Source organism: Passer montanus, unplaced genomic scaffold (assembly GCF_014805655.1).
Source record: "Passer montanus isolate IOZ18808 unplaced genomic scaffold, ASM1480565v1 scaffold30, whole genome shotgun sequence".
NCBI classification, from domain to species: domain Eukaryota; kingdom Metazoa; phylum Chordata; class Aves; order Passeriformes; family Passeridae; genus Passer; species Passer montanus.
Genome location: NW_024367708.1, coordinates 6,244,188 through 6,268,366, shown reverse-complemented (window position 1 = coordinate 6,268,366; position 24,179 = coordinate 6,244,188). Strand labels below are relative to the sequence as shown.

Sequence of the window (24,179 nt, the reverse complement as noted above, 5' to 3'; positions counted from 1 at the left end):
TGGAAAAAGTCCAAACAAAAGGCAAAGAAACTGCAGTTTCTTCAATCAGTTGAATCTTCTGCTAAATGATATATTTTTAAAGCTTACTTTTTGTCTTGGAAGGCTTGAATCTTTGTGTGATAACGACTTCACAGGGCGATGTTCTGTACTAACAGGTTGTTTTATTGAGAATTGTCAATGCTTCTAGCACTGCTGTGGCACTAACAAACTTGTAATAGAAACAATATGGCAAGCCAATAGAAAGCTCAGGGACTTGTTTCTCTCCTAGTATATATTCTGATTAAATTGATGAGAGTAAAGGTGCATAATTCAGTAGAACATTAGGAAAGCACAGTTTTAAGTGCTTTGTATTCTACTTTATACTCTGATTTATACTCTGAAATTCTACCTGAAATTATTCCCTTTGCCTATGAGAAAAAAAATTTAGAGCACTTCTGACATTTTTCCCTCTGTGCTTATTACTATGAGGTACAGAAGGGAGTTTTTGTTCTCAATGCTTTTTTTCCTCTTTTTCAGAAGTAAGAAACTTTTTAGCAAGAAAAAGTTGAAAAGAAAACAGAAGACTAAATTGAAAGTAAAAACACGCAACAAGGTAAGCCTGTAACTAACTTTACAAAGTCCTGACTCAAAAATGACAGTAACTTCAGTTGAGAGAAATGCAAGAACACTTAAGTGTGACTAACAATGTGCTTGTTTAGAGGAGTTAATAGTAGACCAATATTGTCTGTTTACTGTATCCTACATGACTGTGATACCAATGTTAACCTTATTCAACTGCTTTTGGTGCCAGTGTTCAATAGAAAATTACATGAATAGCGTTTTTAGTTCTCCAGTTCCTAAACCCTAAGTGTAGCTAAACATACTGGTCTTAGAGATAAATTTTGAGATCTGCGTCTAGCAAACAATTAGAGACTAGTGCTGCAAAGATTTAGCCATATTGGCTAAAGGAGAAAGGGAGCATTCTAGGGACTCCAGAGTTACCTCTGAAAACTCCTCCATAATGGAAAATGTAATAAATAGTACCTAAGTGTTTCTATTAATGTTTTCTCCCCATGTAACCCCTGACTTCAATCACTTTAAATGCATGGGAACCATACAGTGAACTTAATAAAAATATTTACATCTTTATTCTTTAGAGAGCATAAATTTATGCAGAAGCAGTGCTATTTTAAAATACTGCTGTGCTGCATTCTTTCTCTATTATAGAGCTGTTATTTCTCTATTTAAGCTACAGTCTTGGAAGGATTTTCATGAAGGCTTGCTGCAGGCATGAAGGCTTGTAGTCAGTAAAGAGAACTCGTTTTTGGAATGGTTCTGAAGGACAGAACCACTGAAATATCCAGTGAAAACACTTTCTTGTCAGCTGAATGTCTTTATAATACACATGCACTGTAGAGCCACTCGTCCATCTTATCCCTGTTTGCCAAACCTCATGTAGTTACTGTATCTCAAGACAGACGGCTTTGGGAGGGTGAAGCAAACCCTCTATCTATTCATTTGGTATTGACTCTTTGGAGACATACCAGATTATTTTGCTTATCTCAAGTAGTGCAGCTTCAGACTATGGTATAGAAAGAGCTTATCTTCATTTCTGTTCTCAGCACTGTACATTAAATATTTGTGGTCCCAACTGAATTTCTCAGTCCTTTCTTCAGTTGCTATAAGAAGTTTTAGCTCTGTCTCCATGACTTTATCAACCCACTGTCAACAAAGAAAACCAAGTTGGAGATTTGAAGAAATATCACAATGTTGTTAGTTTGTGTGTTCTGTCTGGTGACAGAAACGTATGCTTTTAAAATAAGGTAACTCTCTTCGACTTTGATCATTGTTACACTATAAAGGGATCCTTGTCTATCTGGTTGGTGGATCCCTAGTTTTATTGCCAAGTAGAAAGCTAAATACAGAATGTCTGTTGACAAGCTTAGCACTCCAATGTAGTTCTTAAATTTAGTTGCATTGGATAAATGGAGTAGCAGGATCCTTGGCCAATTCAATGTGAGAATACTAAAGGCTAGTTCTTGTGAGTAGTTATGGATATGGCGCTAACTGATCATCTCCTCACCTCATCCCTGGGGAAGGTTGTTCTCAAGATTTTCTTGGGTTTAAGTCAGTTTCTACTTAAAGCATTGAGATTTATATCTTTAAAAGTCATAATGGGATTTTTTTTTCTTTATTGATGCCATTATCTAGTGTCTGAGGCAGACGAGAAAGCTAAATACAGAATGGCTGTTGACAAGCTTAGCACTCCAATGTAGTTCTTAAATTTAGTTGCATTGGATAAATGGAGTAGCAGGATCCTTGGCCAATTCAATGTGAGAATACTAAAGGCTAGTTCTTGTGAGTAGTTATGGATATGGCGCTAACTGATCATCTCCTCACCTCATCCCTGGGGAAGGTTGTTCTCAAGATTTTCTTGGGTTTAAGTCAGTTTCTACTTAAAGCATTGAGATTTATATCTTTAAAAGTCATAATGGGTTTTTTTTTTTCTTTATTGATGCCGTTATCTAGTGTCTGAGGCAGACCAGGGCTGACCATTAGAACATTGGTCTTCATTCTGAGTGACTCAGGTATAGAAAGACATTCGAGCTTATTTCAGCATGATAACAAAAAATTGTGTATTTCCTGAAAAATGTAGCACAGAAGGGTAAGATAAAACCAGCTTCATATCTTGAGGTTATGAAACTGACAAAGTGGGGTGGTTTTGTTTATTGGTTTTCCTGTAGTTGGTTTTTTGTGGGAGGGATTTGTTGGTTTGGGGTTTTTTTAGGTACTTTTCAATGCATCCCAATGCTTACCCTGGCAGAATCAGCACAGTGATTATTTTTGCACTGGAATGTCTGAAAATGGATGTGTCTATTGTCAGGAAAATGTGAGCTTCCATTTGGAAGCTTTAAAATAGAGCAGATTGAAAAGTCTTTCATTACTGGACATTCTGAGCAGTAGAGTTTGTGTGCATCAGTTTATTTTTTTGAGAAATGGAGTCTTCTAGTCTGAACAGAGATGTAAGCTTTCTCTTAATATACCTAGTAGAGGCAGAGAGGGCCTTAAATCAAGAATAACATGAAGGAACCCAAAAATTTGTTATTTATATCCTGTGCTTACTAAAAGTCATTGTGTAATGGAAGAGGAGAGAACTTGAGAAGCAAGTTGAGTTGAGCAACTGGAAGAAAATTATTTCCACCATTTAAGCATTAAATGTTAGAACATTTTAGCTATAAAACTAATTGGTGTTTACACAGCTCAATAGTTTTACCCTTTTTCTGTTTCGAAGCTGGGTCATGGTATGATCACTGATCTTTGAAGTATCACTAATTTTTGACTTTGTGGTTTAATATCTACTTTTAAATGGAGGTATAACACTTTTCTATGTGGTGCAGTCTATTTTGGCTTTAGAAATTCACTGCTGACATAAGTGACTTTTACATAGAAAACAGGTATCTGATTGTTAGACATGGATGTAACACTTTGGATTCCAGTCCCTACATGCCTCCTCCCCACTTTTTTTTTTCCTTTTGGCAAAGAATATCACCAGAAAATTGTAAGGCCATGTAACATTTTCCAACTCTACAAATATTGCTGCTAACCCCCCCTTCCCCTTTCAGACACCCTGGATATTTTCGCCCATTGCTGTTAATTCATGCAAGTGCTGCTTAGGACACTTGGATTGAGAGAGACTTACACAGAAAACTACAATTCACCATATTCTGTTTTCATAATGTTATTTGAAGAATACTGAAAAATTGGAGTCCACCAAACACAGCTTGTACTGGAAATGATTGGTGTCTACCTGTTTATGCAGAAGTTTTGAGCTATGACTTTTTTACCTTTTTACAAATGGGAGTAATAAAACTTTAAGGGGGAGGTTTATGTAGCAGACAAATTTGTTGTAGGCTAATGAATAGATGTATAGAACAGATTGACCGGGATGAGTATTGTCTCACTAGAAACACATGTAGGTTCTCAAATAATTTGGCATTGTTTTCAGTGGCTTTTGTATTATTTGGTCTTTCAACCTCAAGAGGGCATCCCTTTCTAAGAGATCTTTTGACTGTCTGAAAAATAATTGGGTGAGCTTCTCTTCTCAGTGTTACACATAGATTAGATCAGATGGTTATTATAACCTGACCCATCTTTAACAGCAGATTAATTTTCCTCTCTTAGATTATAGTCTATTTTCATCATATTTAAGAATAAACCATTACCACAGTCATCTGATTCAAGAGGAAGAAAACAAATGAAAATAAGCTATGTGTGGGTTTCATCTTTAGGGAAAACGGTTTCTTTATGTGTGAGACGTGTAAAGGAGACCAGAGGCTTTTGGTTTTTCCCACTTCTTTCCTTGAGTGTATTGGGACATTACGAAAGGCTAACTGAGAAGAGCAATTATGAGTAGGTTGCCCTTATCTTTTGAACCAAACCTGTGCTGTTTACCCTCTCTTGCATAATTCATTCTTCCAGTTAGCAGGGACTATATGTTTACAAGGACAAGCCAGGCATCAGTGTGAGCATCTGCACTTTGATCTCTCCCTCCTAAGAGTCTCACCTTTCGGAATATAAAAAGTAACACACAAGAAAGAAAATCTTCACGTATTAGAACTGTCTTCATCAATGGTGGATATTTAAGTTTTGCAATGTATGTTTCACCATGTATCTTCATTTGATGAAGGTGCATGTTTAATTTTTGGTGACAACAAATCAAACAGCAAAGATGAAGATTCAGAACGTTCCACTGTGTTACAGCTAATGAAAATTGCTGAATCAAACAGCATAATTATATTTTCCAGTCTGTAAGCTCTCTTCTTTTTGACAGTGGTGGCAATTTAATTTTCCAAGAAACCAGATGATTTGGGAGGAAGGCTAGTATAGAAGCTATCATCTCATTTTCTGCTCAGGCACTTTGGAAGCTGAGTTTGTAGTCAAATTTAATGAGCATTTTAGATTGCAATATTCCAGCAGCCATTAAGAATTGGACATTCAGAGGCAGAGAAAGTGATTGCTGCTCTTCACCTTATTCACAAGTGTCATGTGAATCTTAGTACTCTTAACACCATGAAAACAAGCTGTAAGGCATTGTTTCTTTCTGAAATAATTTATCCTATAGCTCAAGAGCAGTCTGTTTGGATTATTAATAATTCTAGATCTAATTAATAAAATTAATAAATTTCTTTAGTGATTTCTTAGAAGTTGATTAACATTTTGGTTTAATATTCTGCTGTTTTTCTTGGCAATGTAGATGTATTTTATGCCAACATGAAGTGCAGTATCATTAAGAGAATTTTAAGTAGACTGTATTAGTTTGATAAAAGAATTACTAAATGAGGTTCTGTAAGTAGAGGTGTTGGTTAGATTTTCTTAGTGATCTATTCTACCTCAAAATCTGTGAGTCTGCAGCAAAATTGTACAGGTGTATCATGAGTCTCATAATATTGAGGAAGTTTTTATGACTGTGTAGAAGGTATTGATTAGCTGCAGAAAAGTAAGCTTTCAAGTGATGATAGGATGAACTTAAATACCAGTTTTCTGACTTGTTCAGTGTATCTGACCTTAATGGAGTTAAGAATCCGGAAAGGAAGAACACTTGTTTCATATGGAAGAAAATCCTGATGTCTGTTTTGAACGGTTGAGGAAAGGAAAAACAAAAAAAGCTGCTCACTGAATGAGCATTTGCATTAGAGGGGCAGAAAGTTTTACTGTTTTTTGTCATTGCCAGCTCTGTTCTTGCCTTATGTAAAGGAAATCTAAGAAGGTGATGTTTGTACAACCTGCTTACATACATCCACTTTTGAACAGATATTTCTTTTGAAGACCTAACAGCTATTAGTATTATAGATAGTTAAAGCCCTTAGACTTGAGAAATCCATTACAAATCACATCAGTGTTTTTTACCTGATGATGAAGTTTCTGGAGGATGTTGTACTGAAGTCTCAGTAGGCAGTTAGTGTATGTAAGTATTGTTCATGCTCTGTTGTAGAAAAGCAAAACACTGAATACAGATAGAATAGTTAAAGTGCTTACTGGTTAATAGTTGTAAAGTATTGAGAATAAGGAGTTTATTTCTGAAAAATCAGTCAGCTTATTAATAGGCAAGAAAACGTACATTGATTTTTATCTAGCACTGTAATGTCTAAAATTACCTGTGCTGGTTTAACAGTTTGGCCAGTCTGTTTCAAATGAGACTATATGAGCTACAGAACTTAGGCTCTTCTGGATCAAAGACTTAGCTGAGCTGACAAGAAAGAATTGGAATGGAAACTTTCACAGAAGTTACAATTACAATTTGTGATATTAACTAGATGAATGAACCTTCAGATAAATATCTGGAGACTCTGAAATAGCTTCCTCATCCTGTAACTGTCAGTGAAAACTTTAGTAAACTAAGTTTATTGAGGAATTTAACCTGTGCCATTCAACTGAGCTAGCTTTAAAGATGAAAGCTTGTACTATGTATTTGCCTTAACAGGAGCTGCAAAAACTTTTGGGGTAATGTGTATGGATACTTGATGAACAGAAGAGTTACATCTGATAACAATTCAGTTTTCTGGTGTCAAACTTCAAAGTATGTAGGAGCTCATTATCAATGGGGTCAATCCAAATTTATTTTGATTCAGTTTGATACTGGAATAACATGATGTTGTGCCTTGGGTTCTTGCATTATTAATATTGTAGGATTTCTAACAAGAGCTTTACTATTTCAAAGATACTAATATTGAACAAGGACCAAACTTTGCTGTCTTTCAATTCTTAATGGCAGAAGTTTTGTTGAGCTAAAGAAAAAAGCTTGCCAAATTTGAGTATGTGGATAGGGAACTTTTTCCAGCTTTTTCTTTTTCCTGCTTCATTATCTTTATATTTTTGTGCTTACTGCTACCACTGATGCAGGTGAGAAAAATTAACATTCAATGTGTTTGATGAAATAGTTTTCATAGTAAAGCATTATTTCTTAATGTTCTAGCTTGCAGTAACTTTAGCAGTAATGGCAAGGAAGGATAGGCAAATATATACCAGTACAGTCAGAATAATATTACAGTCAAAAACAGGGAATATGTGAATGATGAAATGTTTTCAGGTAATTTTGAATTTTTTACTGTCTTGTAACATATGGTGTTAAAAGGTCTAGCTTAGAGTCTTGTGTTATTTCTGGTGTTAATAAAAATGTATGTGCAGATAAAAGTCTTTGTGATGTAGAAAACTGTGGCAACCATATTGTAGAAAAACAAATCACCTTATTAAAATATTACCCAATGCATTGGTTCTCAAATTCCTTTTACCTCTCCTCTGCTAGTTTAATCCTTCCCATCACTGCTCTCAGTGATCTGTTTCAAATCACTGTAGTATAATTCACTGTGCAATTTCATGCCAGATGAATGTGGCAATGCACAGTATTAATACCCTATAAATAAAACAAAAAAAAAGACAAAAAACCTCCACTCTCACTGTGCCCTTCCTCTGCCTATCCCTGAAAAATATGAAAAAGAAACCAAAAATGACCTTGTGAAGTTAATCATGACCCTGAGTCTGTCTGGCCTAATAATTCCCCGCATTTTGCCTTGCGTGGTCAAGCAAATTTGTCCTGCACTCTTACACTGGGCCTTCTCTCCTTACATGGTCTTTGTGCTCTCTGTCTACAGCAAGCTCTTACAGAGAATTGCTTCCTCCCATTTGCCTGGAATCCAGTTTTCAAAGCCTGTGCTGAGACCAGCCTGGTCTTTGCTTGTACACAACCAAATGGAAAGTGTAACCCTGCTTGGGAATTAATTGTGGTGGAGTTTTGTTTTTTTCAAGTCAGTCATACCTCCTCTTCCATTTCACTGTTTCAGACTGGTAAAGTACAGGGCAGATCTTTAAAAAATGTTTTGTCTTAGTATTTTTCCAAGTCCAGTGACAGCCTCTTGAAGGCTCCTTTGTGTCTTGGCTAAGGCTGAAAATAATACACCAGTAGTAGGTACCAAGGTGGGCCATGGTAGTGGTAGTTTCTCAGAACAATTTTCCAGCTCGTACTTTGTGGCTCAGGACTTCTGAAAACAGAATGGTGTCCTGTTAAGTCATAGGCCTTGATTTCTTTATTTAGTAATTAGTCCATTAGGTTATTATTCTCAAAACTATTAACTGCAGCATCCTCACAGGAGTTTTTAAACTTGCCATCAGTTTTCATCTAATGACAAAACAAATGGGTTTTCTTAATTTCTAGTATATGTTTAACAAACATCTCAAATTTTTTAATTTAAGTATTTACCAGCAGGTTAAAACTAACAACTAGAATAACAAGGCATGCATTTAAAAATTCATTTATAGTTAAAATCTCCCAAACAGACTGCTGTAGAGGAGCTAAAGCATGATTCTGCTATTCTACCACTGTGGCACAGGTTTGTACCATTCTGTAGCCTGAGCTGCTGTCACTTCTAGTCCTAGTGTTCTCAACAATGTTCTCATCAAGTTATGAGAGGCAGAGGCTAAAGCTAGACAGAATTTATTTAAATGTTCTCCTCTTCCTTTCTTCCTTGCCTGAAATAGACCTGGTACTTCAACAGGGAAGTTGTCACCAGTGTAGAAATAATTTGATCTGTCAAAATTGAGACTGTTGAGATTATTTATATTTAGCAAAGCTTGTAACTTTAGTAAACTAATAAACTAAAATTAAAACTGATCTTGTTTTTCAGACTGAAAGCCTAGAGAGTACAATAACCATACCAGATATCAGATTACATAGCAATCCTTCAGCTTTTAATGTTTACTGCAATGTCCGCCATTGTGTGTTGGAGTGGCAGAAGAAGGAAGCGTCTGTGTCTTTGGCCTCAAAGAACAGTGTCCAGAGTGGGGATTCAGACAGTGATGAAGAAGAGGAGCCCAAAGAGCCACCTATTAAACTTCCAAAGGCAAGTAACTGGTACCACATAAAGTGTGCCATGTATGTCATCTAAGGTTGCTATGTGCTTTTTGGGGATTAAAGAGCAACAGTGTAAGCCAGCTGCTTAGAACACTGCTGTACTTTTATTTGTAGTCCATCTAGTTTAGAATCATTTGATGAATTAGGATGATCTATGTACCTGCCCAAATTAAAGTCAATTAAATGTCAGGTAAACACTCAAGTTGCACTCCTTTTAAAGTGTTGGTACTTGAACACCTACAGCCTCAAAATCTACTCAGAAATGATGCAAATAAGGTAGCTCTTGTGTCTCTGAGAGGCTACCAGCTCTTAATGGTAAAGGGTGCTTTTTTTTTTTATTGCTTTACCCTTCAAAAGGAATAAGTCTTTCTAATAATGGAAATAATTTGGTGGAATGGTTCCTCAGATATTTTCCTGGGTATGCATGTAATTGCAGTAACTCAATTATTCTTTCCCTTTTTTGGCTTTACTGCCCTTAATGGTGGTACTGACAGCTCCAGATTCCAGTGCATTGTGAGATTTTGATGCTGTAGTTGAACAGTTAGAGTGGGTTTTTTACTATTGACTGCTTCTATGCTTATAGTAGGATTAATGGTGGAAAGTCAGAAATAAAGGACTTACTGATTTTTTTTTTTTTTCAATTTTTTGGTTCACTTGTTTTTTACTGTGTATTACAAAGCTATGTGTTTAGTTTTGTTCATTGCTACCTTATCAGTGCTATGGAACGTGCTTTGTTTTATTGTTCTTCTGAATCTAAAAAGCATATTCAGATTCATATTCTTCCCTTATATATATTTGACCTAAAACTAATAAAAATGCTGAATTAAAAAAGGTGGTTGCAGCTGTGGTTATGTAGAATATTTGAGTGGCTTAAAAAAATTAGGATTTTGTAGATGATCGCATTTAGGTGTTATCTGAGGTGCAGAGTTGGCTTTCCAGAAAGTAGTGGTGATGAATTGCAGAGAAGCATAACCAAGTCAGCCAACTGAAATGTCATGATTGATGATTGCAAAATACGTGGTTGCTGGAAAGCAAGTCTGCATTGTTTATGAACTGCATCTCAGGACTTGTGGATTGTATCAAATGAATCAGCAAGTGCTTGTAGATGCTTAATTTTAAGTAAAAGGCAGTGTAGCTACAAGCACTTACGGGGAATGGAATGACGTTTTAAAAAGATGTTGAAATGAAGAGGTTCCAGGAAGGATGAGATCTATCAATGATATGGACAGAAGACTTGCCTGTGGAAACCAAAGCATTGGTATTGTGTTGGACATTTAATTACAAAGATGGTGGCTTAGAAAAAATGATAGAGAAACTGTAGGTAACAAACTTCTCTCAAAATGGAAAATTGCTGAGATTTTTGTTGCATTCAGTACAGCAAATATAAAATTGGTGAAAATCAGTATGTTTTCACACTGTTAATTTTTAACTGTCTAGGTAATATAGGGTTGTTTAGGTCACTTGGAGGGTGGCTTAGAAAAAATGATAGAGAAACTGTAGGTAACAAACTTCTCTGAAAATGGAAAATTGCTGAGATTTTTGTTGCATTCAGTACAGCAAATATAAAATTGGTGAAAATCGGTATGTTTTCACACTGTTAATTTTTAATAAAGAATCTACAAAATACCAAATTTGTGAATTTTTGGTTTGAAAATATATTTAGATGCTTGATACAACCTCAGTATTTTTCATAACTGTCTAGGTAATATAGGATTGTTTAGGTCACTTGGAGATAACAATTGGACTTGCATTCATGCTTTTGAAAAAAGCATCTGCTTGGAACTGTCTCACATGTAGTAAAACTTCTAGGGCTGACTGTGTAAATGTCTCGCTATCCTGGATACAGGTGTCTGTCTCTGCTTTTGAAAAAAGCATCTGCTTGGAACTGTCTCACATGTAGTAAAACTTCTAGGGGCTGACTGTGTAAATGTCTCACTATCCTGGATACAGGTGTCTGTCTGTATTGTTCCTGTGACAAGGAACAATATTTTGTAGGGCTTAGTTTGTTAACTGTAAAGTAGAAAGTTATTATAAACTTTCTAAGGTTTACAATATTTCCAAGAGTAATTGCTAGTTTATTAAAAAGAATACTGATATATTTTGAGTTTGACAGTGAGGTGAAAGATGAATAAAAAGTGTGGCTAGGGTTTGTGCTTTTACAGATTCTCCAGAGTGTAGTCCTTGGTATGTTGATGGTTTTTTGTTTAATTAAGAGTAAGTTGAAAACATTCTACATTTTTGTACCTCAAGGTGACTTCAAGTGTTCTGTTGAAGTATTTTTCTTTCAGATCTTGAACTTGAGGAAGTCAGGTTTGTTAGAGCCTTTAAGTAGAATGTATTTTGGAATCAGAAGTTACCCTATGCAATTTCTATAATAAGATTGAGAATAGTTGTTTTTAACATTAAGAGACAGACTTTGCTGCTCTTCAGATACTAGCACAATGGAAAAAAATGTGTTTTGATTGTGTTCAGATAGTTTAGTAACTTGCTTTGATAGCTTTATATTTTTGGTTTTCAGGAAATACTTGCCTTTGTCTGACATACTTATTTGCTGCCTTATTTATTTAGTGTCTTAGTTAATGATCTTTCTACCTGAAATGGAGTAGGTTCAGTTCTGTTGGTAAGATTTGTAATTTGCAGAGTAAAGAAGAGGTATTTCCCACACCTTTCACCCTCACCCCCTCCCCCATTAAGTTTTAAACTTAAGGTTGAGTAATGAATGATCCACAAAAGTCCTGTACTAAAAGGGACAAATACCGGATTAAAATGATTAAGGTGGAATTAAATATTCTTTGTTCCTGCACTGACATGCATTTTGTTAATAACCTTAAGCAAAAATTTAAATTTTTAACTTGTAACAAAAAAAAGGACAATTACGTTTTTTAGATACCGATTTTGCGCATTTTAAAATTCACTAGGAGAATGTTACCTTTGTAAATGGTCTTTCTTTTGTGTATGTATATAATATGAATTAATTCAGAGTAGTGTGTAGTTTTAATTACAGAAATGTGAGCTTTGTGGGTAATGCTCACAATGAGAGGAAAGATAAAGAAAATAAAACAAGAGCACAAATAAGACTTCAAGATGAAATGGGAGGAGTTTTAGGAATTAGTTAGGAGTCACAATGTCAGCATCCAGGCTAGAATTTTGGGTACCTTTTGTTAAGCAGTCTTAAACTTCTGATCTGAAGTCTCAAAGGTGTTGCAAAGGGAATGGGAGAATGGTTGCACAGAGAGCATCAGTAAGAGCAGTCAGGCTGTGACAGAGAAGCTGAGGCAGAGCAGTGCTTGTTTTGGCTCAAAAACCCTTCAGAGAGCAGTGAGAACAAACTTAAGATATCTTGGAAAGAGCTATTTGCTTATTCTGTCCTTCAGAGGACAATTGGGAGGAGAGAGGTATAGATGTACACACATACACATATATATGTGTGTATATATAGGTAAGATATACATACATAAGATAATACGGTGAATGGACCTATTTTATGAAGCCTACCCAGTCTCTTATATTTAAGAGATCTCAGATATTTAAAAACCAACCCAAAACCTGTGCAAAATTGATAACATCCCAGCAGAACTCTCTCTTACTGATTCCTACTGTAGTGGAAGGTCATCAAACATTTTCCACTGTGTTATCTTCTCTGCTTTCTCTAGCTGCCTCTGTCAGCTCCTAGATGAGTTTTTCTGTCTGAAGATTGTGAAGAATAAACTTAGTTTCTCTCAAAGACACTATAACTGAACAGGAAGGGCATTTCTAAAAATGTTCTTACAATGTATTTTATTTTTTAACCTTTAGGATCATATTGTGAGCTTTAAATCCTGGAAAAAACATAATGCTATTATTATGTTGACAGTTTCTTTCACTGTAGATTCCATGCATGTGTTTTCCCCATGCTCCATTGCAGATGTGAAATGTAAGGTGTAATTAGTAGGAAAATTGCTGCTGTGCTTTGAGGACTTGACTTGGTTGTGTTTTTATCCTTCTTCCAAGAATAAAATAGATGGTAAAATAATTTCTGGAGGACGGGAATCAAATTAAAGGTCAGCAAAGACAGGTACAAGGCATCCAGTAGAATTTAGAGCTGACTGCCAGAATATATGTGTTTTAAGCATGGGTGGCAGTTGCATTAATGATGTTACTCGTTTTCATATTTCTGTCTTTTTCCTTAGATTTTAGTCAGGGGTGAGTCTTTGTTAACCACTCTATGGTGGCTCTGCTCTTGAGCAAAACCTAGTGAAGAGTTTTTAAAATACAGCTGCTCATTTGTAATGTGCTAACCCTCCTCTCTTTTCTTTCATCTTCATCATTATTAAATACAGAGTTTGAGAAGGAAGTGCAAGGGAGCATCAGTGAAGAGAAGCATGACTCTCATCTCAGAATAGTCAGGAATTCTGAAAAGGAAAGTTAGACATGGCTGTAACAGGGCTTTTAAACATGTTCTATTACTTGGCTTAATGCATGTCTTTTATGAGTACATATGGAGTTTTAGTGCCTAGCAATTAATCTCAGAGCCTTTGGAGGGGAAAGTTCTAGAGCTGCCAGTATCCGCTGTCCAATGTATTGTTATTCAGGATGTGAAACCAGCTTTCAAGACCGTTCTAGTTTGCTGGCTCACGTTAATGAGCAAGGAAAAAGAAGACTGTCAGAGTATGAACTGGATAGAAATTAGAAGGGCTCAGAGGTACAGTTTGCCTTTTATGGTGCAAAAAATTTTAAGCTTCCTTATTCCTTCGAGAAACTTAGTCTGCTTAGATATGCTCTTTTATATGTAATATTTGCTGGTATTATTGTATAGGTGGATTTTTGATTTTGGTTCTGGTTTAACACTGTATTTTATGTTGCAACCTTTTGAGTAATTGTCTTGTTCAGTGAACACAAGGATATACTTTTTAGATGAAGATCTAAAAATATTGTATTGACATCTGTTCTGAAAAATCTGTATTTCTTTAGATCATTGAAGTTGGATTGTGTGAAGTCTTTGAATTGATAAAAGAGACGAGATTTTCTCATCCATCCTTGTGTCTCAGGAGCTTACAAGCCCTACTTAATGTGCTCCAAGGTCAGCAACCAGAAGGCCTGCAGTCAGAGCCTCCTGAAGTCCTAGGTAATCTCATCTCTTACTGTATTTTTATTAACATACATCTGTTACTGTGTTGGACAGAAGAAAATGGTTCTTGGCAAGTATTTGTGAGATAGTAACATGGTTGTTCTCAACTGACTGACTGTTCTGGCGTGTTCACTCTTTATGGTGCATGTATGCAGTACTTCCTAATAAATGTCACAGACTAACAAATTTCGTTTCACTTTCTTTCTGAAACATAAAATACTTGGTCTTATTGGAAATAATACAGTTGTAGGGTGAATTTCTCTTGTAATCTGCTGTTGTGTTTATAGCTTAGATGTTTAATTTTGTAATTTTTGTGGAGGTGCTAAGCAGAGTGTCATAATTCTTGTTTTTATTTTCTCTGGCCATCCCAAAGCTTCCCTGAAAATTAATTTTCTTTTTAATAATATTGAAAATAGAAGTTAAACTTCTGATGCCTTTGAGAGCATGATTGACTATGTCCTTTAAGTTAAAATCCCATTATCTTTTGTTGGTTTATAGAACTGCAGAGCAGTCTAGGCTGTAGCCTGAGTTGTTTAAAGACAATTTTAAAAAAGTCTTTAGACTTCATGTATTTTTCATGTTTTATGACAACAGTATTGCATTTCCAAATATTATAATTTGCTACAGAAAACTTATTTTGTATTGATGCATGGAGTATTAAAAAGCTACAAAGAAGACTTTTTAATTACAGCCATAGTGATTAATTGTATCAGCTCTCAAGAAAAATTAGATGGATTTCTGTTCACACCTGGATTGTTAGAGAAGTTCAGCCACCAAAAGGTGTTTGGAAAGAGGCATATGATCAAAATAATTTTCAAGCCTTGATTTGAAATGTTTGTTTCTATGAAGTGGGTTGTGCTTCAACATAGCTAATGGTCATAAAGAGTAGACAAGTGATCTACACATCATCTCAGTGATGGGGTAGACTGAATAGTGTCTACTATAACAACACTTTCTGGCTCACTTCTTGTTAATGTATTCCACTATTTTCTTCTTCAGCTATGGTGATTATCCAGATTAGATGATTTATGAAGAAGAAAAGCTAAGGATAATTCATTTAATGTTTTTCTGTCTGAAATTACCTCTGAACATAACAGCTGAGGAAAGATATAATGTATTTTCCTATTTTAATTTCCCATTGATAGTTAAATTGTTCTCTATGATTTTGTGACTGATCTGTGCAATGGCTGTGTTTTATCTGCAGAATCCCTGTTCCAGCTGCTTTTGGAAATAACTGTCCGTAGCACGGGAATGAATGACAGTACAGGACAGTCCCTGACAGCACTTTCCTGCGCCTGCCTCTTCAGTTTGGTAGCTGCCTGGGGAGAGACAGGAAGGACGTTGCAAGCAATCTCTGCAATCCTCACCAATAATGGCAGCCATGCTTGTCAGACTATTCAGGTCTTGCACTGAAACTTCTCTTTATCTGGGAATTTATGTAAATGGGTACTTCTCATGAGTTCTGAGAAGATGTGCTGTTTAATTGTTACGTTTTCCTCCCCTCTCTATTTTTGAGATGAGTTGGTATTTCTTTGTCTCTCTTGAGTCAGAGTTAGAACAGAAAACACAGCATTTTGTAAAACTGTCATCTTTTTCACTCACTATTTCTTTTACTGTTTAGGTGCCAACCATTTTAAACTCTCTTCAGCGGAGTGTACAGGCAGTTCTGGTGGGAAAAATCCAAATCCAGGACTGGTTCAGTAATGGGATAAAGAAGGCAGCCTTGATGCACAAATGGCCATTGAAAGAAATATCTGTAGATGAAGATGACCAGTGCCTACTTCAGAGTGATGGTTTTTTCCTCTATCTCTTATGTAAAGATGGACTTTACAAAATTGGCTCTGGATATAGCGGGACAGTGAGGGTAATGTGGCCACTTCTTGTCTGATGAATGATACTTAGTATTTTAATTTAACTTCTGTGATGTCCTGTTTCCATGGACAATCTTACATATCTCACTGATCGTCCATTCTATTACAGTTTGTGTAAATTTTTCTGATGATTTCTATGACAACTTGACAACATTTTCTTAGAATTTTCACTTTGCAGTATGGTTGAAGATACTGCTTAAATGATTGTGTTGAGTTTTCACTCTGGTATTCCTTAAATGATGGAAGTTTTTTTGCTTTTCAGGGCCACATATACAATTCTACATCCCGCATCAAAAACAGAAAAGAAAAAAAGTCTTGGTTAGGTTATGCTCAGGTAAGTAAATACTTAAAATATAAAATGTGCATTCCTCCTTATCCCTCATAAGTAGTTTTAGTAGACCCTGGCTTAGAGTAAGCTTACATGGATATTTTATCATTCCTTTGACTTTCTTTATAAAAACCAAAATTTTTGGTAGTGACTTCTAAATTATGGAGAATGATAGACCTGTAATCACTGGTACTGGCTTGTGGCAAGGAATAATGGAGTGTCCTTGATTTGTGTTGTCACTTTAAAGACTTTTGCAAAACATGATGTTTTAGCACATCAGTTTATGAATTGTTCAGTCAATTGATGTGTGGTTAAGTGCATGTCAGTGGATGTAAAAAAATTCCATTACAACAAACATGTAAAAAATATTTGAAATAACCTGTTATGAAAAGGAATTGACATTAAAACATTTGCAGTAAAATAAGGAAATGCTGTTTTGGCTGGAGAGGATCAAGCATATGTAAACAATATGTAGAGATAATTACTGACGTTGTCATTGCAGAGCTAACTGTATTTGTATGGTTTGTGTTTTTTAGAGATAGTTTCTGGAATATCAACCACTTTTTCTTAAACCTTTATTATTCATTATAAAAACCCCTCAAAACGTACAAAAACCACATTTCAGATAATTAATTTACTGAATTTATTGTATATTTACTCTTAACTGAGTGATCTCATTGTACCAGTTTGATTTTTAGTATACTCCTTGCCACACTTTTGAAGTGAAATGGTTCCTTACAAATATATGTTTATTCATTGGAGTTATTGTGTTTGTGTAAACCCAAACACATGAAATGTGGTTTTATTTAATGTAAAAGCAGATCACCAAAAGGTACCCTGGCACAAAACAAATGGGTGTGGATGTGTTAGTTCTGGAGTCTGTTTTATCAGTTCTGGAAGGAACAGGATTCATGTGGTTTCATTATATAGTGTTACACATTTGGACATTGAGTACATAACTATAAATGTATGTGATGCTTTTTGAGTGCTTGTACAGGTGTGTGCACTCGCACAGTGACTGCAGCCAAAGGCTCTGCAGTTTGGACAAGTGTCATTCTGTGGCTATATTTATAGAAAGGTGTGTAACTGGCACTTATTGCTAGTGTTGTGTCCATAAGAGATAAAAGGTGCCCTTAGTTGTCATTTCCCTTCAGGTGCATGGTTAACTTAAATTCAGATGATTTTTCTTACCTGATCATATTACTTTTAGATTGAAACTTTTCTATTTACTTTAATTCTCTTTGCTTAATTTATGTGGGCTTGTTTTCCTCATTTTGCTGAGATTTATTTCATCAGTAGTTTCAACTGAAGAAACTGTCTTAGTGTGGGAGTCAAAGTCAAAAATTAATATTTTTTTAATTCTAGGTTTTAAATGCATGTATTAATATGCATTAATGATTGCTCTTCTATGTAGGAGAACAGTATCTGCCACCTTCCTGGTATTCCTGTGACTATTCTGTTGACTTGAAAAGTGGATACAGAAACACTGTTTCTGTTTTTACTGTGGCTGTGGCTTTTAAGTCTAATTGTGTACAGATATAAATAACAGAATTAATATGAGGGGCTTCAATATTTGTATACAAGCTTCTGCATGCTAATCTATGGCATGTAGAAAGTGGAGGAAGGGAGTCAAATTTCCATTTTTAGTGTGGAATTGAGTTATAATTTGGGTTAGTAGAAAAATGTTGATTATCATTTGATGTAAAAGGATTCTACTATTTTAAAGCAATATCTAAAATAATCATTGGGTTTTTTCCCTTTTAACATCTGTTAATGTATTTAAGAGTATTTTCATACCTCCACTTTTTTTTTTTTTTTTTTTGTTGTTGTTCTTGCCAGGGCTATTTATTATACAGAGATGTGAATAATCACAGTATGACAGCCATAAGAATAAACCCTGAAACTTTGGAACAAGACGGTACAGTTGCTTTGCCAGGTGAGAATCTCCAGATTAGAAAAATTTGGTATAGTTTGCTGTTTACATTTATATATTTTCAGGCAAAGAGAGAAACTGAGAGATTTTGAGGTCACAGATTGCTTATGACTTTGCTTCACTTCAGACCATCTTCAGTGTTTCACTTAAAGGCCTTGCATCTTACTCCAGTTGCTGGAAAAATACTGCAACATTTTAGAATATGTGAACATCTTTATTTAAAGACTACAAGAGCTTAAATTCCTTCTTAAAAAATTTCTTTTCTTTCTCATTTGAACTTTGAATGTTTGGGTTGTGTATGACTTTGCTTCCAGGATTTCTTACATGTAGGCAATTATAAACTATGAACAAAACAATTTTGTTTTTTAATAAGGTAAAAATATATCCAGAAAGCAAAGGCAGCTAATGAACATTGATGGACTATGCTTCTGATGTTTATATTGGTGGTGCATTTTGGTTTCTTTGTTTGGGGAATTTTTTTTCGATTTTGGGGGATTTTGCGTGGGTCTTGTTTTGTGGGAGATTGTTTTGTTTTCATTTTGTTATCCTTTTTTGGAGGAGCCTCATAACTTCAGTCTGTTCGGAGAATAAGGATGCTTCTGTAACAGGCTTTAATGGCCTTCTAGTGAAATACATCTGTTCTTAGCTACACAGATAAATATTAGAAGGACACAAGAATATTTTTTATCAAACAATGACAGGCTTATTTTGTAAATCAGAAGAAAGATTTTGCTTCATCCTGACATAAATAAGAAACCACTGACTGAAACCTCAGAAAAGTGCTTTAGGATTTTTGTCTTTAAAATGCAAATAGTAATTTTTTAAACAAGTTTTGAATGTTGAATCTAGTCCATGCAACCTTCTGCACATCCTTAAAGTATGGATGTCTTTTTAACCTGCTCTTGCTCTTTGTGGGGGCTGTATGAGGTATTTCACTGAGAGCATATTCAAGGACCTGAAAAACTGCCTTTCAGAGAGTGGCTTTTCAGCTTTGTTCACCTCAGGGCAGCTTCTTGCACAGTAGGGTTCATTATGTCCTTAATTGTGTTACCATTTGTAAACAAATCAGTGTTCTTTATGCAAGTCTTCCGAGAGATTTGAGTACATTTAAAGTCTACCCTTGGAGCTGTTAGCTTGTTTCACCAAATCTCAGTGACAAGTGTAGTTCTGCAAGGCTGCCTTGTATTTATACTGTAAAAAGGCACAATTTAAATGTGTGTGCCTTCTCAACAATTTGCAAAAGCAAATCCAAATGGGAATACCATTCAGAAATTTCTCAAACTGTCCTCTCAGTTGCATTTTGTGTGGTTTGTGACGGTGTTAAAGTCGATGTTAGGTGTTCTTTATAAATCCAGTCCTTTGTATTTCAGTCCTTGAACTTTGCTGTTTTGCTTTGTGCATTTCTACACATTTATCTCAGTTGTGTTATTGTGAGAAGATATAATCTTGTTCTTTTGCCTGGGACAAATTCCAGGGGTTCCACTTCTAGTTATTTTCCTTTCCCATTAGAAAAAAATGAAGTGAAGGTAGGGGGAGGGTGTCTGACCTGAGGAAAACTGAGTAGGTACTTAACTCTGAATAGTAGTGGCTGCCCCACTGCAATCTTAAGGTGACTTGCAAGTTGTTCTAGTTCTGAAAAGCCATGCTGGATAGAACTAGAGGCCAGTGACCTTGCTAACAGCTGAACACAGCAAATATTTCCTCCTGTTTGGGATGGTATTCAGACATGGCTGTGTCTGGAATTAATCTCTTTCAAATGCCTAGGCTGGTGATAGTGCATTAAAAAAAGTTATTAGAATTTATCCATATAAGGGATGCATAGGAGGTTAGGAGATTTGATTAGAAGTTGATCCTAGGTAGAAGTCACATGATCTTAGAAAAACCAGAGAGCTATGGAACTTTATTTTCTCTTTCTCAGACAGGAGGATCCATCAGCTTCTTGAAGCCATGAACTTCTGTTTTTAAAGGGCAGTCTTTCCACTCTGAAAGATGATCTTTCAAATCCAGCCTTGTTTTGGGAACTATCAGGCTGTGTGTCAACATTCTTGTGTCTAAGGCCTTTGCGTTATACACTGTACCTGAGTTGAGTATATGTTTTCTCAGTCCATGTATCGTAAAAGAATGAATTCCATGAGAATTTACTAGGTGACTAGACCTGAATTTACAGAACTTTTCATCTTTGCCATTTCTTTCTACAGTGATGCTTACTGCATACCTTAAAACAGTTTGTTTTCAGGTGGAGAAATTGAAGTCACGTGGTATATAGTTTTATTGTTCTTTGAAATTGCAAATTAATATCTTGGGCTCAGGACTATTCCTCTAGTGTGGAAAGTACTGCTGTCTGAGGGTAGCCTACATGACCTCAAGTCCTGCATTATTAGCAGGTGCAGAATGTGCAATATGAATGTGGAAAGTGATGCTTCAGAGAGACTTCCTTTGAAGCCTCTAAGGAGGCTGTGATTAACAGATATCTGTAGTTACATGGTTTTAGTACATAAACCCTTTCTCTTATAGCAATCTTAAGACAGAATGCTTGGTTATCCTCACCGCCATAGTAATATACAAAGTCAGATTGAATAAGATTTAGGATTGATCATGCAAGCTTCTTCTTAGATGAGACACTATACTCGTTTTTCAAATGCTCTACTTGCCTTCCATTTCTTAGTCTTCCCAATGATCTGATTTTTTATGCTGGGCCTGTTAGTTAAGCAAGTGCTAATTTTTAGGAGGTGTTTTGGAGAGCATATATGTAAAAAAAAAAACCCCAAAAAACAGCCCACTCCGTTCTAGATTTCCTTTTTGAACAGATCTACCAAACATAGCAACAACCCCCCAGAAATGTTTACCAGGAGACTCACCTTTCTTGAAGTGGCTCAAGTAATAGGCCAGATAGTGCAATATGGACCCACTGGTGGCTGGAATGTGCTGTTTCCTTGGCTGTTCTGCTTGTGTGAGCATGTAATTTTCAGTTATTCAAGGAAACGTCATGCTTACCAGCTTCCTGTAACCTTTGGAGAAATGTCATTGAGATTAGTTTTGGAACTTCTCATCCAGTTACTGGTACTTCTTTTATCACTAAGGTGACTTTGCAGTATAGAGAATTAGTTGTGTGGACTGCCTTTTGTTGTTAAACCCAAGATTATTTTTGAGAGAGCAGTATTTCAAACTTCAGTGTTTTTGCTGCCATTCTCCATCATGCTTCCTGCATACCATCTGTGATTCATACCTGGTTGTGCTCTAAGGAGAAGGAAGGTTGTCTCCTTCTGGTATTTTGCTTCCAGATGTGACATTACAGAAGGCTTTCTAATGCATATTCTGTTCCTGATAAGACACTGGATTGGGCTGGGCAGTGTATCAGGAATAAGTAAACAGTGGGTTTCTGTGGGGTGTTTTCAGCTGTATTGTTTTAGTGCTTTAGATAGGTAGCAAAAAACAGCAAACTTGCTAGTTATGCTAGAAAGGCATTATGTATGCTCCATTTAGCATTAAATTTATTTGATAAAATGTTAGTACTGAATCTTTGTTCAGATTATGAAGCAAATACTTGGAGTGTAGAGTGGTTGTCCTATAGCATTTTTGAAGGGGTCTTTTTCCTGTGTGTGTAGTCAATGAGACAAACAGAAACCATATGATATCTTTGCCAGTAGCTCCATCAATAGTGCAGGAAGGGAAGAAAAAATCATGTGCAGACATGGGTTTAAACTTGCAGAGAAAGTGGTCTTTTTCTTTTTTTTTTCCTCCTAATTTGGGTAGAATTATTTCTCTCCCATTTTCTTGGAATTATCTGAGCTATTTCCAATGAATGAGTGATGTATTCAAGTATATACTTCATCATTTTCAAAACCCCCCTGGATTTTTTCAGTTAATAGCTTGGTGAAATTTATAAATTGTGAAAAAATGGGATAAATAATGAAAATCGTGGTTAATTTATTTCCGTAGGTTTTATATGCTGGACTGAGGAAACATTTCTTGAAAATAATGGTCCTGATATAAAAAAAGTCTTTGGGAAAGGAAAAAGATTTAATAGTCTTGGAAAATTTGAATTTATTTGTGTTGTAATAGTTTGGAATATTCTTCACAGGTGACTAACAGTGAAAGGTGAATGGGGTTTTTTGCAGTTAAATACTGGGGTGTAACCACTCATTTCATACAATGGAAAGTGCTGTAATAACTCTTACAGAAACTGAAGAGAATTACATGCTTTTGATAAAACAGGACATCTTAATGTAAAATAACACATTATCAGAATGGTATGATCTCACTTGAGACAAAGTAGAGCTCTCATGATCTGATTGGAGTGAAAATGAATTAGACAGAAGCAGAGATTAGTGTGTGTATGTATGCTAATATAAACTGATGCCGTGCACTTCATTTTTCTCTCACAGATTGTCATACTGAAGGGCAGAATATCCTTTTCACAGATGGAGAATATATTAATCAAATAGCAGCATCTAGAGATGTAAGTTTTACAAATGATGGGTAAACTATTTTTCTCTCAACTGGGTTTTATCTTGCAATATTTATAGCCTCCTTTTTGCTTCATGTTTGGCTTTTTCTTCACTAACACAATTAAGAAAGAAATCCATGTAACTAGAAATAACGAGAAACTTCCATATTTGTGCATTAAAAAATGCAAAAATGCAGTATTTTTCACACAATTTTGATTTGTGATTGATTTTTTTATTTTTCAGGTAAGTTTTAAAAAAAACTCCATTGCTCTTTCAGGAAAAAAAAATCTTATATGTTCAGTAGTATGTTCTACAGGTTCTTTGTAGAATAAGCTTCATAGAGCTTAGGGATATTTTTTTTCTTTATTAATTTCCTGTAATTGCTTTGGAACTTATTGGAGTATTTCAGACAGTTTTATTAGATGAGATACGAAATATACTACATTCCAGTTGATTTTTGTGTGAAAGTTGCCTGATGGCCAAAGCTGTAGAAACTCAAAGAAGTGCTCCTACTAGGGACAAAACTGTAGTGGTGGTTGTATGTTTTTTTCAGCAGACAGTTACTATGTTTTTAGTTCTGGTGTGGTTTTTCATAGTGAGAAATCTGTAAAATAGGGATGGGGTGAAACTGGGTTGTCAACAGATGCTAAACACCAAACGTAGAAAAACCAAGATTAATCCACTTACCTCCTAACAGAATCAACTGATGGGGTTTTTTTTAACATGGTGAGATTAAGATACTCTGCACTTGTAAACAGAAAACTCTTGTAGTTACTCTTTACAGCTGTCACTTTGCATGCAGAATTTTGGGTTCTGAACAAGAAGTTCAGGGCTTAAACATAAATGTGAATAATTGTAAGAGTAAGATTTCTACAGCAGTTCACTATTTTTATAGTGTTCTTAGCATTTTCATAGAACTCAATATATGTTTAAGGAGTCAGATACTTCAGCTTGTCCTGATGGCCACTTAATTATTTTCTCTTCTGTAGTAAATGTTACAATAAAGGTTACTTTGTCAATGTGCCCTCTGACATTTATTCTGAAATAATGCCATGTCTGTGTACTTAGGACTTGAGAAGTAAATTAATTCATTTTTTGTACAGTATAAAGTGGATTTTTGTATTTATTGCAGGATGGCTTTGTAGTGCGAATATTTGCCACAAGTACTGAGCCAGTATTGCAACAAGAACTGCAGCTTAAGCTTGCAAGAAAATGCTTACATGCCTGTGGCATCTCATTGTTTGATCTGGAGAAAGATTTGCACATTATCAGTAAGTTCTGTTTTTTGAAGGTTAATAACAAGGCTGGTAAATTCAAACAGTAGATCTGAAACACTGCGCTTTCCTTCGGCTCTGCTATGTGCAGGAAGGTACAGCTCCATAATAAACACATGGAGAGGGGCTTGAAACCATTCAAGCATTGCTTGACTCAGAGTCAAATCCATACACCCGTTTGGAACCACCTTTCTGTCTCAAGTACTGTTCATAGTTTTCCAGTATTTTCCTTCAGCTTTATAATAAATATATAATTGTTTGAAGCTTGGACTTTATAAAACATAGTTAAGCTGTGGAACTCCTTGCTGTGGATCAAAGTTAACAAGTTACAAGG

General features: G+C 35.5%; 1 protein-coding gene across 13 annotated transcripts in view; it reads left to right on the top strand.

The window, feature by feature from the left end:
* MYCBP2 (MYC binding protein 2) overlaps positions 1–24,179 on the top strand; it is a 178,670-nt gene that overhangs the window by 24,731 nt on the left and 129,760 nt on the right. For all 13 annotated transcript variants that reach the window (XM_039714668.1, XM_039714656.1, XM_039714660.1 and 10 more), the window contains exons 2-10: positions 517–592; positions 8,658–8,873; positions 13,835–13,988; positions 15,196–15,392; positions 15,613–15,855; positions 16,125–16,196; positions 18,030–18,126; positions 22,509–22,582; positions 23,704–23,842. In XM_039714668.1, coding sequence (XP_039570602.1) covers positions 517–592; positions 8,658–8,873; positions 13,835–13,988; positions 15,196–15,392; positions 15,613–15,855; positions 16,125–16,196; positions 18,030–18,126; positions 22,509–22,582; positions 23,704–23,842 — 1,268 coding nt within the window. The remainder of the gene's footprint in view (positions 1–516; positions 593–8,657; positions 8,874–13,834; positions 13,989–15,195; positions 15,393–15,612; positions 15,856–16,124; positions 16,197–18,029; positions 18,127–22,508; positions 22,583–23,703; positions 23,843–24,179) is intronic.